This window comes from Cricetulus griseus, chromosome 2 (assembly GCF_003668045.3).
Source record: "Cricetulus griseus strain 17A/GY chromosome 2, alternate assembly CriGri-PICRH-1.0, whole genome shotgun sequence".
NCBI lineage: Eukaryota > Metazoa > Chordata > Mammalia > Rodentia > Cricetidae > Cricetulus > Cricetulus griseus.
The window spans coordinates 52,604,316-52,621,478 of record NC_048595.1 but is presented as its reverse complement, the minus strand read 5'-3'; the positions used below and the strand labels follow the sequence as shown (position 1 = coordinate 52,621,478).

General features: G+C 39.4%; 1 protein-coding gene across 1 annotated transcript in view; it reads right to left on the bottom strand.

The window, feature by feature from the left end:
- CUNH1orf87 (chromosome unknown C1orf87 homolog) overlaps nt 1-15,514 on the bottom strand; it is a 64,765-nt gene extending 49,251 nt beyond the window's left edge. The window contains exon 1 of the mRNA XM_035439791.1: nt 15,408-15,514. Within this exon, the coding sequence (XP_035295682.1) occupies nt 15,408-15,514 (107 nt within the window). The remainder of the gene's footprint in view (nt 1-15,407) is intronic.
- Nucleotides 15,515-17,163: the final 1,649 nt, after the last annotated feature.

Here is a 17,163-nt window from a genome sequence, read left to right as displayed (position 1 = left end):
ATCACAGACTGAAAGTGTAAAGAACGGTGTGGAGAAGTCTATCTACATGAGGGACGAGGTTGGTGGCCGGCACATAATCTGAGTTTTCAGACAACTCTTTCCTACTGTTGCAAAGTTCACACATGGCAACATTAATGTGAAGGACAAGATGCCACTGAAGAAGCACAGTGAACCCGATAAAATAAGATAGTATGTCAGAGAGGCCCAGTTCAGGAAAGAAACCAGGGAAGATGCAATCAGGGACATGTACAGTCAAATTTTTGTGTTTGGTGACAATGGAATGATAAGTGATAACAGCTTGATTTTTCCCCTCTGATAACAAGGCTCGTTAGATCCCACTTTAAAGTATGTAAAAGAAAGTCTGAATTAGGGAGAAGTTATTTGAATTATCTAGTATGAAAATTGGAAAAGAGACCTCATGGCTGGGAAATGAGGATAGGCAGCCAGGCAATTAAGATGGAGAACACGGACTTTTGTAACATCATTCTGGGAGTATGAATGCTCTCTTCTTGAAATCCTCAGTATTCCTCATGGTCATACATAGAAAACAGTGGGGTTCACCAAGGACTTTGCCTTTGCCAGACTGGTAAAGTCTAAAGACAATAGTGACAATAGGGTGCTAGAAAGAGAGGGTGCATATTTTACAAATTGTTCTTGTAGTGAGAAAAGCAGACCGGTTTCTTTATTCAAGGTCCTTAAATTTTTATTAAAAATAATAAATTATAAAGTTTGGAACTTTATAGTTTAGAACTGATCTAGATTTGATTCTAGAAGTCAGGATAACAGTTACCTGAGGGGTTTAATAAATAGTGCAGGACTGAGTGTTTGGGACTTCTGGTATCTTTCCCTTTCTTGAACAGGACATTTTCTGCATGACTGTATGATGTTTGTGAAAATCCACTGAGTGGTAGACAAAGTATATGTGCTTTTATGTCAGTGCAGATATAGCTCTCTGAAATGCACAGAGAAATTGGCATAAAACTTACAAATATATCTACCAGACATATACATGTCCAGTGAGCATTACAAAGAATTAGTATTATTTGGTGTTCAGAGGAGAGAGTCATAACTATGATCTGTGACATCTAGTAAAATAATTATATTACTGATTGTTTGCTTTCATGGTGCCTAACCTATAGTTCTTCCCATATCTTGGTTTATTTTATTCCTCAAATCGATTCCATAAAAGGCAGATTCTCCTCATTTTCAAGTTTTGGAGACTTGATTTAATGACTACCTGGCTGTCTAATGGTAGACTCTTATTTAAACTATCTACTGGAATGTCCAGCCTTACATCCTGTAGGCCATAGAGTCATAGAGACACTGTGGACATTTGGGATAGTGTGGGGATCTGAAAATGAAGGAGCAAATAACAAAAGCAAAAAGTGCAGACTTTGGAGGCTGTGGAGCAGACATAACACACATAGATGAAGGCAAAGAAACTGTATCATCTTTGCTTTACATACCTATAAAATCCTTCTCTTGGCAGACTCAAGACAGAAATGCCCAAGAAATTCTGCAATGTATCTGCATGTCTTTTAAAACAACCACAGTCGATGTGAAACCAAAAATAACCTCTTAGGTCTGCTTCAAGTAAAAAAAAAATGTCTTAAAAAATACTAGCACTTTAAAAATTAACATGAAGTAGACTCTCCAGCTGAGAAACGACATGTGTCTCTGCTTAGCACAAACAATTCTTCAACACACACTTCTTGCTGTGTTGTTAACAAACTCGCAGTTCTTTATTCTAGGCAGTGTGTTGCTACCTACTTTGCTGAAAATAGAAGTTTGCCATTTTAGAAGAAAGGGTAAAACACACCATCAGTAGTATCTTGGGAGCCCAGCCGTTAGTCTCCCCACATGCATTTCTGACCTCATCTTCTCATCCTTAGAGGGGCTGTGAAGACCTCGGTGGCATCCTGGGCTAGAGCAATGAGGAACAACTACAGTGCTACTAGGTGATCACTAATGAGGGGACGCTGTTCAACTGTTCCCTCTTCCACACTGGAGACTTGCTGCAACCCACTCTGCTGAAAGTCAGAGTCCTGGGTTTAGAGAGGAACACTAGGGGATGAGAGGCAGCATCCTGGAAGCTGGTGACGGAGGGTCCCTGATGAACCCCCCACATAACTCCACCTCACCACATCAAACATTTCATTTGGATTACATAAAATCTCAAATAAAGGACCCAAGGGGCTCAGCAAAAGGTCATCAGATGCATCCTAAATGTCTGCCATCCTTGGCAATCAATAAATTCCTCCAATTTCCAACCATGTGCCAACTATCTTCTGGAGTAGACAGTCTGGAGAGTGACAGCCCAGGGACTGGTGATCTAATTATAATTTTAGTAAAATGCCCTTCTTTTTCCTTTCATTTTTCGAGACAGGGTTTCTCTGTAGATTTGGAGACTGTCTTGGAACTCTCTTTGAAGACCAGGCTGGCCTAGAACTCACAGAGATCCGCTTGCCTCTGCCTCCCAAGTGCTGGGATTAAAGGCATGAGCCACCACCCACCTGGGTAGTAAAATGTTCTTATGTAAAGTCATAAAATATCAGCACTATCAGGGTTCTGATCATCCATCTTCTTTTATAGAAAGGTGTTAAATGTAAAATAGAAATTGAGGAAGGAATACACCTAAAATATTTCCAAACTCCACTCAGTAACTGAAGGTTAATTCTGTGATAGAATCTGTTGAAAATCTGCCAGGGTTTTAAATTTTGTCTTTCTTTTTTTAAGCTATAAAAATATGACAAATGATTTAATTCTCACAAAGATGTTAAGATCATATTTTTTTACTCTTGTACCCATATCTAAATAAAATCACTTCTCTAACATTAGTGATGTCATAAATGTATATATATATCATCACACATAAAGTCATATACATTCCCTAATGCTGAATTCATGGTCTACAAGTAGGTATATTGCCATGGTACAGACATATGATCAAAGAGATTAAGTAAATTGAACAATGCTACCTTTCTAGTTGGTAGAGACTTATGACTTTAACCCAGACACATATGGCTGCAAAGCCCACCTGCCCCAATTTCACACCTGCAATTTTCAAACTATCTATAATAGAATAGGATTTTAATCTCTGCTCCTAAAAATACTAGTACAAATTTTAGTGAAAACTAACCTAGAATGGTATCTATTCTATCTTTTAACCTAGTGTCTTTGCAGACCAGGTCATTCAGCCGTGTTTGTATTTTCTCAGAGATCGAGATACTACAATCCTGAAGTAACTCAACTCTATATCATTGAGCTAAGTTCTGGCATTAATGAAAATAATCAAAGTTTATGCTTTTTTCAACCCATTTATACTAGAGTATTTTGGAGAATATAGTAGACTTCTGAAATTAGCATGATCACAGATGGTATAAAATTAGTTATTAACCCAATCAGCAATTGTTTTGTGCCATGATATACTTTTAAATTGTAAATGATGATATCTCACTATCTCTGCTTTCCTTAAATCTCTTTTCTCATATAGAGTTTGGTAGTGAGAGATATGCTTGCACCATGGGCCTTGCCTTCTGTTTGTCATTTGTTTCAGAGGCAGGTGACAACTAGTATTTAACAGGTCAGCCTACTAGATGAGTCACTCTCTGATCGGAGCCCCATTTGGAAAAGATCTTGGGGTCACTGACTATAAATGACTGTTTGTATCTGTCTGTAATTTTTCTCATGTGCCACTAAAATTGCTATAAGTATTATTCCTATTGCTTGTGTGTTTATCTCATGTATATATGCTATCCACTGGGCACACATGTAGCTGTATGTAGTCAGGAAGTTGATTTCTGCTTATCCTGTATAATTCTGATGAACAGTAATAATACTAGGATATTTTTCACCACTCAGAATTACATAGGAAAGTAACAGTATTCTCAGCCACAAAGACAACTAATTTTAGACTTTGGAGCAAATACAAAGCAAACTGGTTGCCCCTGGAGATGAGTATTTGCTTGCCCTTGGAGATGAATATATCAGGTAAATTTCCCAGGTGTTTATTTCTAATTCAAGGTCAGAACATGAAGCAACATATGTCTATCTTAGTAGACATAACATTCTCAGCAATGGTCATTCTGTGTGTACTCCCCAACCTCATCGTTCAACCAACTAACTGTTTATTGTTTAAGTCCCAAGTCTCAACGTCCCCTTCTGTCTGGGAACCCTGACCGCCCATGTGCTTACTTTATTCACTGGCTAATCAGGGAAAACTCCCTAGCCTAAGAGAAACTGTGTGCTCACTTTGGCTCTGTTTCTCGTTGTTTATTCAAGAAGTGCTGTGTGATCTGAGGATATGATTCATGTTTGTCCAGAGGTTTGGCAGTGAGAGGAAGAAGGAGAGAGTTAGGAGAGGACATGTGTGATGAGCAGACTTGTGTGAGATTTGTAGGAAGCAGTACAAGAGATGTGAGAGAAGTGTGTGTGTGTGTGTGTGTGTGTGTGTGTGTGTGTGTGTGTGTGTGTGTGTGTGTGCTCCCATGCATGTGATAAGGGGATGTAGCTGAATATGCAGAGAAGAAGAGAAGTGTGGAGAGGTGTAACTGAGTTGGCAGAGAGACATAGAAAATGTAGCTGTATAGAAGAGAGATGTGTATGTAGGCGGGATGTGTGTGAAGGCAGAAGTACATGGGTGGGAGATAATGTAACTGTGTGGAGAGACATGTGGCTGTGTAAAGAAGAGAAATGTGAAGGTGTGTAGCTGTGTGGAGAATGTAACCATGTGAAAATTGATGTGACTGTGTATAGAGATGAGTGGCTGTGTAGAAGAGAGATGTATCTGGGGAAAGAGGTGTAACTGTGTGAAAAGAGATCTAACTGTGTGTGGAGATGTATGGCTGTGCAAGAGAAAGATGTGTGTATGTAAAGAGAGATATATAACTGTGTGAAAAGAGATGGAACTGTGTAGAGAGATTGTAGAGAAATAGAGGTTATATAGATGAAGTAAAAGAGAAGGTTACCAATAAGAAAGCTTGTATGTGTTCCTTTTTTCTTAAGTGACCATCAGAAGGCGTATGTTTCCTTATTTACCCCTCAGCCAGAAAAGTCTGACTCTTGCTGCATTTGTGGATATTTATTTTGCATACCCTGGAGGTGGCCTTGGTGTAGGCTCTCCGAAAGGCCATTGGTATAGAGAAGAAATACTCTAAATTCCTTGATGCTCTGAGAAGGCATTCTTTTTGCTACCCTGGGTGCAGACCTGGGAGCTGGCCTCCTGGATTGAAACACATTTGGATATGTGTTGTTATCTCCTTATTCTGATGGTGTAGACGTGCATTAAATCTAGCCATTGTATTCAGACTGTAATATCTTGAAGATCTCATTAAGTATAAGTATACATTTAAACATAAACTTTTAGTAGCATGACAATTGAAAAAAATCTAGATTATATAAAAAGAAATATGGATCCATAGGGGAGGTTCAAATTGTACCTATTTAAGGAAGATAAAGTCACCTCATGAAAGAATTACATATAAGCCAGTGTTAAAAGAGAAAATAAGAGAGAAAGAAATATTATAGGAAAAAGGATCAAGTGACTCTTGAGAAAAGTGCTAGTGTTTTGCAACCTGTGGACCTAATATTCATATTTCTGGTAGACAATATACTGTTGGTAAACTTACATACCAATATTTAAGTTCTATAATATTTTAAATGCTTAATAGTTTCTCATTGTGTTAATACACAAGAGGTTAACCCATCATGCAGTGTTAAGATTTATTTTGTCACAAAATTTTCATTAACTTAAATACTCTGTTCTGTAAAACATATTCCTTCAGTATTTAGATTCATGCCTAAGAAACTGCCCAAGTGGACTCTGTCAGCAGTTCTTACAACTTCTGCTTCTGCTGGGTAGCTTTATCAGTAGATGTTTTTTTCCCCCCCTGTAAGTTGGTTCAGTCTTCCTATGTCTCTGTGCTAAGGACTATTCCCTTCATTATGGTGGTCTGGGCAGCATTATGTTACATTTAATTTCAGTGGCATTCTTCTAATGTTCTTTTCAGCTTTAATGTTGGTACTCATCTTGCCGATGCCTGTGATGCACATTGCAGTTTTCTTAGTCTGATTTTGTATCTCTGTCATTAATCCCATCATAACTAAAGATTTCTAATTGTGGAGGGTGAATGTGCAAGTGTGTTTCCTCCTAGAGCCCAGCCTTACAGTTTATGGAAGTCTATGAATTGGACCATTATGTTCAATACTGACTATTTCTATAAAATTGAACCATAAAGTACTTAAGCCAGAGTACATATGGGTGTTTTGGTTTTTCTTGTTTGTTTTTGTTTTGTTTTTTTGAGGCACAGTTTGTTGGGGGCTTACTCCAGGAGTCCAGTGGTCATGAGGACCTCAGTGATCTAGCTGATTTTCTTCTCCACATTCTTTTCTGCCTGCTTCTGTAGCCTCACTAGCATTTTCCAATAGTGAATCTTAGCCTTTTCCTTCTGTTTCTCCTCCAGAGTAGTTGTCACTACCTGGGGCTTCCATCTGATCTCATCAGCCTGATGTCCAGGTAAGCAAACTTTCTAGTAGGATTCAGCCACACAATCTTCTTGTCATAGGCTGGGGGAGGGATCCCATTGAGGCATTCAAGGCACCCTGGACTCACTTAGTCTTATGAGGCAGCTTGCCACTCACAGTATCCCAAAAAACGTAGCTCCAGCCTCAGAAGTAGCAAGGGCCTGGGGAAGGGTTGGTGTCCACTGGCTTTCAGAGAGAGGCCAGATATTTTAACGTGTTTCTGTAGAAGTTTCCAGAAATGTTGATGCCGTCACAGAGCATAGCCACCACTGTCCAGCTCAGCAGTACCTGCTTGGCTCAAATGGCTGCCAGGCAGTCTGAAAGATGGCTTTGGCCACACAGCACTAAAATCTGACCCTCTGCCATCTTCTTCAGCTGCTTAGGAAAGGGGTACACATACATACACTATCATTTTTCTAGTGCCGGGGAATCTGTCTTGGTTAGCTTGATTCAAACTAGGAGTCATCTGGAAGAGTGAACCGCAGTTTAGATAATGCCCTCCCATACACACTAGATTGGCCTGTGGGCAAGCCTGCAGTGCTTTTTTTTTATTTTTTACTGATGATTGATGTGGGAGGGCCTAGATCACTGATGACAGTGCTACTCCTAGACTGGTGGTCCTGGGTCCTATAAGAAAGCAGGCTGAGCAATTCAGGAAGAGCAAGCCAATAAGCAACACCCCTCCATGGCCTCTTTATCATCTCCTGCCTCCAGGTTTCTGCCCCATTTGTGTTCCTGCCTGGACTTCTCTCAGTGATGGAGTATGACCTGAAAATTATATGATGAAATAAAATCTTGTCTTCTCAAGTTGTTTATGATTTTATCACATGAATAAGAACCCTAACTAGGAGGGGATCTGACCTCAGGCTTTGGTTATACTGAGGTATACAGACATTTAAAGGTTTGATGGGATCTGACCTCTGGCTTTGATTACACTGAGGTATACAGACATTTAAAGGGTTGAGGAGGGAACACATTTAAGAGACCCATACATTCTTTCTCCAAGCCTTGTCAACTCTGAATATTTTCATTTTTAAAATGTTTTAAATTTGATTTGTGAAAATAATATTTCATTGCTATATACATTTCTTGTAATATATTACAGGATGGATTTTCCTGGTAATATTGGTTCTCATTTCTTCTTTTGTGAATTGCCTGTCTGGGTCTGTTGTCAAGGTTTAAAGCTGGACTGCTTGTATTTTCTTATGAGCTTAAAGGAACACTGTACATTAAGAGGGTTATTTTGTGAAGGGTAAGGGTCACAGGCATCTCAAATAGTGCTTGGCATTAGATTTGAAGTTTTCTCCCTCTCTCCCTTCCTCCTTTCCTCCCTACCTCCCTTCCTTCTTTCCTTCTTTCTTCCCCTTCTTCCTTCTTCTCTTCCCTTCTCTTCTTCTTTCATTTTCCCTTCTTCTTCCTTTCTTCCCTTTCTCTCTTCCTTCCTCCTTTTGGAAAATAGAATTTTAAGTGATAGATGACAGCTTTTACTGTATAGTCTCAATATCTGAGATCAGCAGGTTCACATTTCCTTGGTATTCTAAGGATTGCATAAACTAAAGATTTATGCTTGTGCCTTATACTATCTGCATGATTAACAACAGCAGTATTTCATGTATCTTTGTGCTTCTCATAATACCACAGATAAACACAAAACCAAACACAGGGAATCAACAAAACTCTTGGTGAAAGTTAATGCTGTCAACTTGGCAGGGATCTAGAATCACCTAGGAAATGTCTGCTGGGCATGCCTACAAGAGTTTCAGGATTGGATGAAGTGAGGAGGGACCCACCATCACTGTCTGGACTGCAGTTGTGAGATGAGCAAGGTGAAAGCAAGCTGAGCACCACCATTCACTGCTCTGTGCCCCTGACTGCAGATGCAGTGTGACCAGCTGCCCCATGCTCCCACTGCCAGCCTTCCAACAGAACCAAAGCCAATTCTTCTGTCCTTAAGTTGCTTCTTGCCATGTGCTTTGTCACAGCAAGGAGAAAATTAACTAATACAACCTATGCAGGTGATAAAGGAGCAGCTCAAGTCCATATAAAAGGCATAAGAATTACTTTAGCATATTCATCATTTGGAACTTTTAATAATTAACATCACAGTATTTGCTCTGATGTTCGGGTGTTTTTAAGGTTTTTTTATTTTTCGTTCGTGTGTACAAACAAGTGTTTGAATGGAATGTATATGTGTGTACCAGCTATGTGCCTGGTGCCTGTGGAGGTTGGGTCAGAAGAGGGTACCAGATCTGCTGTAGTGACAGACAGTTGTGAACTGCCCTATGGGGACCTGACTCTTCTGCAGAAGCATCAACAGCTCTGAATCCTGAGCCATCTGCCCAGCCCTTAACTGTACATTTTAGTATGATGCTTATTCTCCCCCATACACCCACCCTCCCTTAATGTTTCCTTCTTTCCCAGTATTGGAAATTGAACCTTGAGTCTGGCACATTATATGTAACTCTCCACCAGTAAGTTTTATTCTCAGCCCTATAATATTTCAACCCAATCCATATACCATACACTGATATCAGTCCTTTACATCATGAAGTTAATTCAGGGTTTATTTAGAAGCTATTTCTCTCTTCCAGATTATCATTACATTGCCCTAAATGTTTTCTCTCTTTTTTTACTTTCAGCTTATCTACCACTCAGCCAGAACCATGTTTTGCAAAGTGTAAACATGATACATTATCCGCTGTTCTCAATTTTCTGATGGTTTCTCATCCTACATAAATCAGAGTTCACACGGCAGGTCACCCAGCCCCAGATCTGATCCCACTGGCCTCTCTGATCTTAAACACGTTTTCGCTGTTGTGCTCTGTGCTGTCAACTTAGTGGCCTTATGTTTGTTTGTTGAAGTTGCTAGGAGGGACAGTTAGCTGATATCTGAACTTTGATTATGGAAAGTTGCAACCTCTCCTTCTGAAGCAGAGGAAGAAAGAAAATACACATGTCTTTACACTAAAATAGAATCTAACCGGATTGTGGTTGCTGGCACAGAGCCCTAGCCCTGTTACTGCCAGCTAACCTGGGATCTCATGTATGTCCCTGGCTGTGTGTTTCCACCAAGACTGAGGCAAATGTTCCCTGCTCAGAGAGCACTTCTCAGAACACTCTTTGTATCTGTGCAATCCTTTTCTTTTTTTCTGATTGTACTGTCCTCATCTGAGTGGTCACTGCTTGCTGTGTGTCTCTTGCTACTAGTACTTCATGTGTCCTTCTGAATCCCCAAGGCCCAGTTCTCATTAGCAGCTCATTCAGATCTGTGGAAAGGATGTGGATAGGATCTCACATAGTACATTGGCTTCTAAATCTGTTGATAATTTCACAACCTGGAGAAAAGTCATAGGTAGTTTATTACTGTGAATGATTTCAGAAGACTAAAAGTGACAATTATGTGCTCTAAGAGAGTCCTGTGAGAAAATACTAGAGAAAACATGAACCTATCATAGCAAGGTAAAATGTTACAAGTGTTTACAATCCTTCACCTTAAAAGTCTACAGACAGCATTCCTGGTGTCTAATACTGTTCTACAAATCTACAGAGCTAAAGGATTTGTCACTGACCTTTGACACTAGATGAAATTATAGAGGTCAACGCTATTTACTGAAAGAGGTTTTTTAGAATATACACATTTCCTTTATGTTCATCAACTCAATACCTAGATTCTCTTAATGCTCCACTCCAGCCACATTTCACTTGTTACAGCTCTGCCATAAGGACCGTTACTAATACTCCCTACTGCCTTCATCTTTACTGGGATGGAGTTCCTTGTAACTAGAATCATGAACAGTCCTCCACTGAGTACTGAGTACATCTCTCTGTGTGTCTTAGTGCATGCTCAGCACAAATACAGACGAAAATCTAAGCATTTAATCCGTGCAACCATGCCTGTGCACACTTAACCAAGGGCAGACTTTTCATGCACCATGCTGATTTGGTTGTTAGCATATTTTCCTGCCAAGGTCCCTCAGTATTCTGTTACTTGCATCTTTACTACAATGAGTGCCTGGTTTTCCTTGATTGTATGTCGAAAAGTGTCACATATAAAACCTCCACACACAGAAGGTAGGATAATTAATCATTCCATCACCTAAGAGTAACTATTTTGGTGTGCACTACAGTTTTAATACGGTCTGAACCCTCTAAAACTCATGTTGGAATTTAATCCCATTGTGAGACACTAAGAGGGTAAAAATTTAATGAAGCTAATATTTTTATTATTGGTTTTTATTTATAAAATTATATTTAAATAACATTTTTCATTTATTTTACATATGGACCACAGTTTCCCCCTCCCTCCTCTCTTCCCACTACCCCCTCCCCCAGTGAGAACTTTATGAGGTAATTTGGACTAAAGAAAATTCTAGAACAGAACCCTGTGATAAAATTCCGGGGTTTGAAAGGAATGGAAGATAACAGATGAAATAAACATACATATAAGCTTTTTCACTGCCGTGCATATCTGCAGCACTTTAAGACTCTGCCATCATTAGACACAATCCTCAACCTTGGACCTCCAGAACAACGGGCCCAAATAAACCCATTTTGCTCAGATTTGTCTGGTTTGTGGGATTGTGCTGTTAGCAACAGCAAATGAATAGTAGGATTTCACCTGCCTCAATAATATGCCTTGTGTCAGGCCATTGTGAAAGGGATAATTCATCTGAATTGACAATACCACATCTTTTCATCCCCTTCATTTGGGCTGCACAGTCTCATCAGTAAGGGGATGGACTGAGTAATTGAATCTGCTTTTTGTCAACATGAACTGATCCTTGGAGATCATCACTTTACGTTTCGTTCTCATAATGATATATATTTGACTGTTCGGCTATAATTTGCCCAGGGGTTGTTCACAAGCCTCTGAATTTCATTCCCCATTCTTACCTACTCCTTTTTGGAAATGAGAAAAAGGCATACCTTCCTTTCAATGGGCTATCAAAGACTATTCAGGAACCCCTAGTAACATCTGCATGCTATTTGAAAGCTTGGGATCTCAGGCCTGAAATCCTTTAAAGCTACTAAACGTTGTTGTTATGATAAATCTTTCCACCAAAAGCCATCCAAGCCTTTTACTTCCCACAGGACTCCACGAGGTTACCGTTGTCCCATTTTAGCAGGGAGTAACTTGGAGGATACTATGCCCCCTTCCTCCATTATTGTCTATTAGGGTAGTGGAAACCTAGTTAGGGATAGCTTACTATTGTTTATGGTTGGTATCTGAAGGAGGTGTTCAGGCTTGGACACCTCTTTTCAGATGACCTTAGGGTTTAGGGAATGTAGACATAGTTAGGATGTGTCATAGCAGATTATTGTATCTTTTTGTATTTCACCTTTATGATTGTTAATTTTAGATACTTTACACTGTTAAGCTTCAATGCTCTTTTAGACTAAAAGGGAAATTGTAGGGGACAGTGTAAGCCACAACTGCTAGAAGCTGGCTACAGGTGTGCCTGACCATGTCTGTCACGGTGAGGTCAGAATGATGAGTGACAGTTTTTAAGGGGCTGCAAGGCACATGGGAGCCCCTTCTCTCTGGCCTGCCTACCTTGCTGCCCAAGGCACACTCAGGCTTACATTTATTTGGCTGGTGTTTTTCTAATAAAGGTTATCTTTATCCCAAGCTCCTTTTATTTCTCAATACATTGTCTTTCTAAGCTTTACCTTTCTTGGCAACTGTGTTACTCCAATTCATTACTCAGTTTTCATCTCATACAGGACTTTCTGACGAGGATACAGTTTTGCACAAAGGACTTCATAGTAAAATGGAACAGACAGAAATACAGTAAGTTTCAATGCCATAAGATCCTCAGGGGTGTTGTGGGCAGTACCAGGTGCAGTGGGTTTGAATTTTAGAAAGAACCTCCTGGCCACAGTGGAGAATGGGGGTTCTCACACCAGAATGTGTAGGAGTTACTTGGGAATTCATCTAAAGGGCAATTCTGACCTAGCCATCTGCTGAGGGAACTTGGGATCTGCTCAAATTCCCAAGTGATATGGATGCTGCTAGTTCATGCAAGACACCTTGAGAGCAAGGCTTCACACAGTCCACTAGGGGACAAGAAAGTCAGAGGCAAAGCGTTCATTGGAAAGGTTTGGTTGGACTTTCAAAGGGAGGTAATGCTAATGCAAACCATAGGAAATTTGCTTCATTCTTCAAAGTTCATAGTTTGATCTTCTTTGTGAAGTCATTATACTAAGTAGGTATGGAATTTTTATGTAATAATATTACAATTTGAATTTAAGAAAGAGGAGTGGAAATGTCTGTTGCAATCTTAATTATACCAGCTGCCCCCTTTCCCCCGTTGTCTTATTTGTGGCACAGATGGCTGGTTAATATGGCCCAAATTGTGTTGCCACAAAGATTACTATGCTTAAGTTTTAAATCTTAAACCTCAGAATATGGCTTCATTTGAAAATCAGTAGATCTAATGTGTGTTTTTTTTTTTTTTTTTTTTTTTTGTGTGTGTGTGTGTGTGTGTGTGTGTGTGTGTGTGTGTGTGTGTGTGTGTGAATATTGTGGGCCCATAACCCAGTTGATTGCTATCCTTTTAAAACGGGGATTACAGGTACAGCTATGGAAAAGCCACAAAGTACTGAGTGCCAAATGATAAGTAAGGGTGTACAGGACACATGAAAAGCCTATCTTGGCACTTCTAGAGGGAGCTCATCTGGATGCTTAATTAGGTGTTGGATCTCTAGCAGCACTACTGTGAGAAAAGAAATTCTGTGGTTCCTGGTACATTTACAGAGTAATAACTTGATCTTCAAGTTTGACTTGATGCTTCATCTTCAACAATGTCCTATAGGAAGTATCAACTAAATACACTTATACTTCTTTTCATTATTCTTTGTGATTTTCTTTAATTAAGTTTTTCCCTTGATGACACCTCCTCTGTTTTTTTTTTTTTTTTTTTTTTTTTTTTTTGTTGTTAAGCTTCTTAAGCAGATTTTTACTAATTGGTTCAACTCAAAGACACACCCTTTTCAGCTTCTGCAACCCTGAGTTAAGGCATTTGGGGACTTGGGGGACATTATGGCTGTTGATTTGCTTTACTCAGCAACAAGCAGGCTTTTGACAACTGTTTACTTTTAAACTGCAGAAGATGATTCTAGCTAATTGCCTTGTGGTATTCTAGCAACAACAGAACTAAGGTCACAGAAAACTTACCTTAATATAAAATGCTACCACTTTTCTAGTGTCTCAGGAACAAGAACTATGGCTTTTACTTTACAATTTACTTAATGTACCCTTTACTCCTTTATTATTTAAATTAAGCAAGGGTTCCTCCTCCCTTTCCTTTTAGAAACAAGTTATATTTTTCATTATTAAAATAAGAGGCTTTGAATGGAATGAGGTTAATCAACCTTAGGAAGAAGAACTAGAAGTATAGTGATGTTTTCTTCCTGGTAGATGTGGGCTCAGTGCCTAATTCTCTTTGCCTTTCTCACAGTGGCTGGGGATTTGTAAAAGATCTTAAGTGGTTACTTACCTCATCACAGTTTTTAGTCAATTAAACGGAAGATATCCTGCTTCTTGGGCATGAAATATAAAGGCAAAGGCAATCATTTCATAAGAAGGTATTTGGTTTTTGTTAAACAATTTGTATCCTTGGAAAAATATACTTCAATAACAATTGCAGAACCATTTGTTAGGCACAGGAGATATCCTGGGCACTGCGAAATGCTCACACACTTTTCTTAATCCCATTAACAACCTACTAGACAGGTGCCATTAAATTTCTGCTTTGTAGATATAGAACAAAATGCCAGACATATTACCACACTTTTGCTATTTCAGCATACCAGGAAAGAACAGGACTAGGATTAAACTCCCATCTCTCTGCTCTGTAGAGATCTCAAAATCATAGACCCCCTGCTGACATGCTCATTTGTCTACAGAGATCTCAAAATCATGGGCCCCATTTTGACATGCTCACTTCCTAGTCTACTCCTGACAACATACACGTTGGAATTGCTCTGGTGTGACAATGCTGGCAGTGGAGAATCAAAAGCAATTGATATTGTTAATCCATTTTGTTAATATTGGTCATGGGATCTGCATTCAAAGATTCTGCCTCAGTTTGTCTTGAGTTGGACTCCAGATGTTCATTTTTAAGTATGCTTTTGGTGATTGTCTTTTGAGTTGAATAAGTATTACTTCCTGTAGCTATGTTCAGTGGTGCAATAGAAGGAAAGAACCAAAGAAATCATCTTTGGAGGGAAAGGAGACTAACTACTGACTTGCCTCAAGACAATAGGTCTAAATGATATTCTTTTCTTTTGCAAACCACTAAAACTCTAGAAGAAAGAGGTTAACATGCTCTTCTCTGCAAATACCTAGTTAACTTCAGAGATGTCCAAATGATCCTCCTCAAATGAGCTGACATTAAGGGAAGGGAAGAAAGACATGCTGGAAATGCTCTAAAAAGTTTGCTTAGAGAGGGAACACATGCAAGAAGAGTAAATGAAAACCTTACAAGTTGTGATTCATTTATTAATCCCACTCCTGTAATTCACAACAAATTGACTAATAGTCTGCCTCCCTGTCTCCCTCCCAACACCAAATTACTGCATGTAGTAGATTACAAACTTGACTAGGAGAAGCAGCAATAGTCCATTAATATTTATAAGTGTCATAATGCTCACATTTCCCATCTATTTGGAAAATCAGCCCAAGTAATTAAAGAGAATTGGGGAATTATAAAGATGAAAATATCAGAAAAATTGCTCATGGAGTTATCAACACTGTTTTATTTCAACTTTTACATCCTAATGACTTAATTTTGCACAGATGGCACTTTTGAAATTTCTTAGTTAAAAAAAACAATTTCATTATTATCCAAGAAACACAGTCATTTTTCAGAGAGGAAACTTACATCTTTGGCTTTTCAACGATGAAGTGAAAGTATTTACTTCCAATGATTTTCACTATGATCTCTGGCATTTCCTCTGATCTATGGGGGGTCTTCCAAGCTGAAGACATGGTCCCTCTCCAAATATTGTCAGATCCCTAGGGGTGGAAAATAAATAGGTCCTTCCTCTTGATTTCTCACCAACAACACCAACAATAGCATCAGGACCTACTGGCATTATTACTGTGAAGGTGTTATATAGACTACTCCACTATAGCAACTAAGTTAAGTATGGGATAGGTAGGGTGTTAGTTGGGGGGGGGGAGCAGGGGAGGAGGGGAGGCAGAAGGAACTGGGATTGACATGTAAAACAATCTTGTTCTAATTTAAATAAAAAATGGAGAGAAAGAAAAAAGATACTTGAAAACATCAGGAGGAACAGAAAGATCATTCCATTCCATGATTTTCCCTAAGAGCAGAGGATGAAATTCTCACATGAAAGATATAACATCCTTGTCCTTTGAGAAGTCAAGACTAAAACAGGTCTGACAAACCTTGTTAAAATAAAAATAACTGTCTTCAAACCTTCCCAAATCATACAGTTGCTCTATTGCAACTATTCCTTATCTGGTTCTGACATAAGCAATTTATTCCAAATATGTTTTTGGAGAAGTCTCAGTTCCTTATTGGGAGTGGGGTAGAAGCTTCTGTGCTATGCAGAGAATCACATAGTGCACATGCTTCCTTCTCATTAATTCTCAGGATATTCAGGGCTTAGGAAGATTAGGTAAAAGGCTGTCACCCCTGTACCTCACTCAACATTCCCAATAAAAGTGCCTTTTACATTTTAAAATTTTCATTCATTCATCGTGTGTGTGTGTGTGTGTGTGTGTGTGTGTGTGTGTGTGTGTGTGTGTGTGTGTGTGTAGTATTGAAGAACCATATGAAATCTGTTTTCTGCTTCTACAATGTGTTTCCCAAGAAATGAACTTGGGTTGAAAGGCCAAGCCATCTCCCCAGCCAGTGTGTGAGGCACTCATAACTGTGACCATCCTTGGTTTACCATCGAGGGAAGAGGTATGTGTAGCTAGAGCTGTCAATTCCAGAAGGACTGCAAAGCACACATACTGAGTCCTTAGGCAGCTACATCTTTTTTCACTAGAGGGATTGGGGTGGGATTGTCCTGAGGCCAGAATAGAAAGCTAGGCTTCAGTACAACACTTGAATCAGCAACCAGCTCTGATCCTTCCTTTTGCCATCTGCAATTCCTGTTATTCTCAGAGACTTTGGTGAATCCAGAAGACAAAGTGTTTAAGGAAGCATTGTACTTTGAAAAAGTGTTTCGTTAACTCCGGTCTGTATCCACAGCTACCAGACTCTGCAACTGAAAACTTGCTTTCGATAAGACCAGGGTGTTTAAGCGGGAGTAATGATAGGTGAACCTGGCTGATCACTTCTTTTCAGAAAACTCAAGAGACCTCTAGAACTTACTCTAATTTAAACACTGGTTTTACCGATTGGGAAATCGAAGTCCAAATGGTATCTTACCAAAGTCTTCCAGATTGGAGGGGCAAGAATAGAGAGGGTAGAGGTCTCTCCAGTGTTCTGTTCTGATAGCTACAACAGGTCCTTCCCAAGATTCCAGTTCACTTAATGTGAACAGTACTAAAGCCCAGAAGAGACCCCATCTAGCCAACCGCAAGCTCTTCGAAGCTATGAGTGTGGAAAGCCAAAACTGGAATTTGAAACTATCAGGTTTCCTATTTGCCCTGCAGTGGGC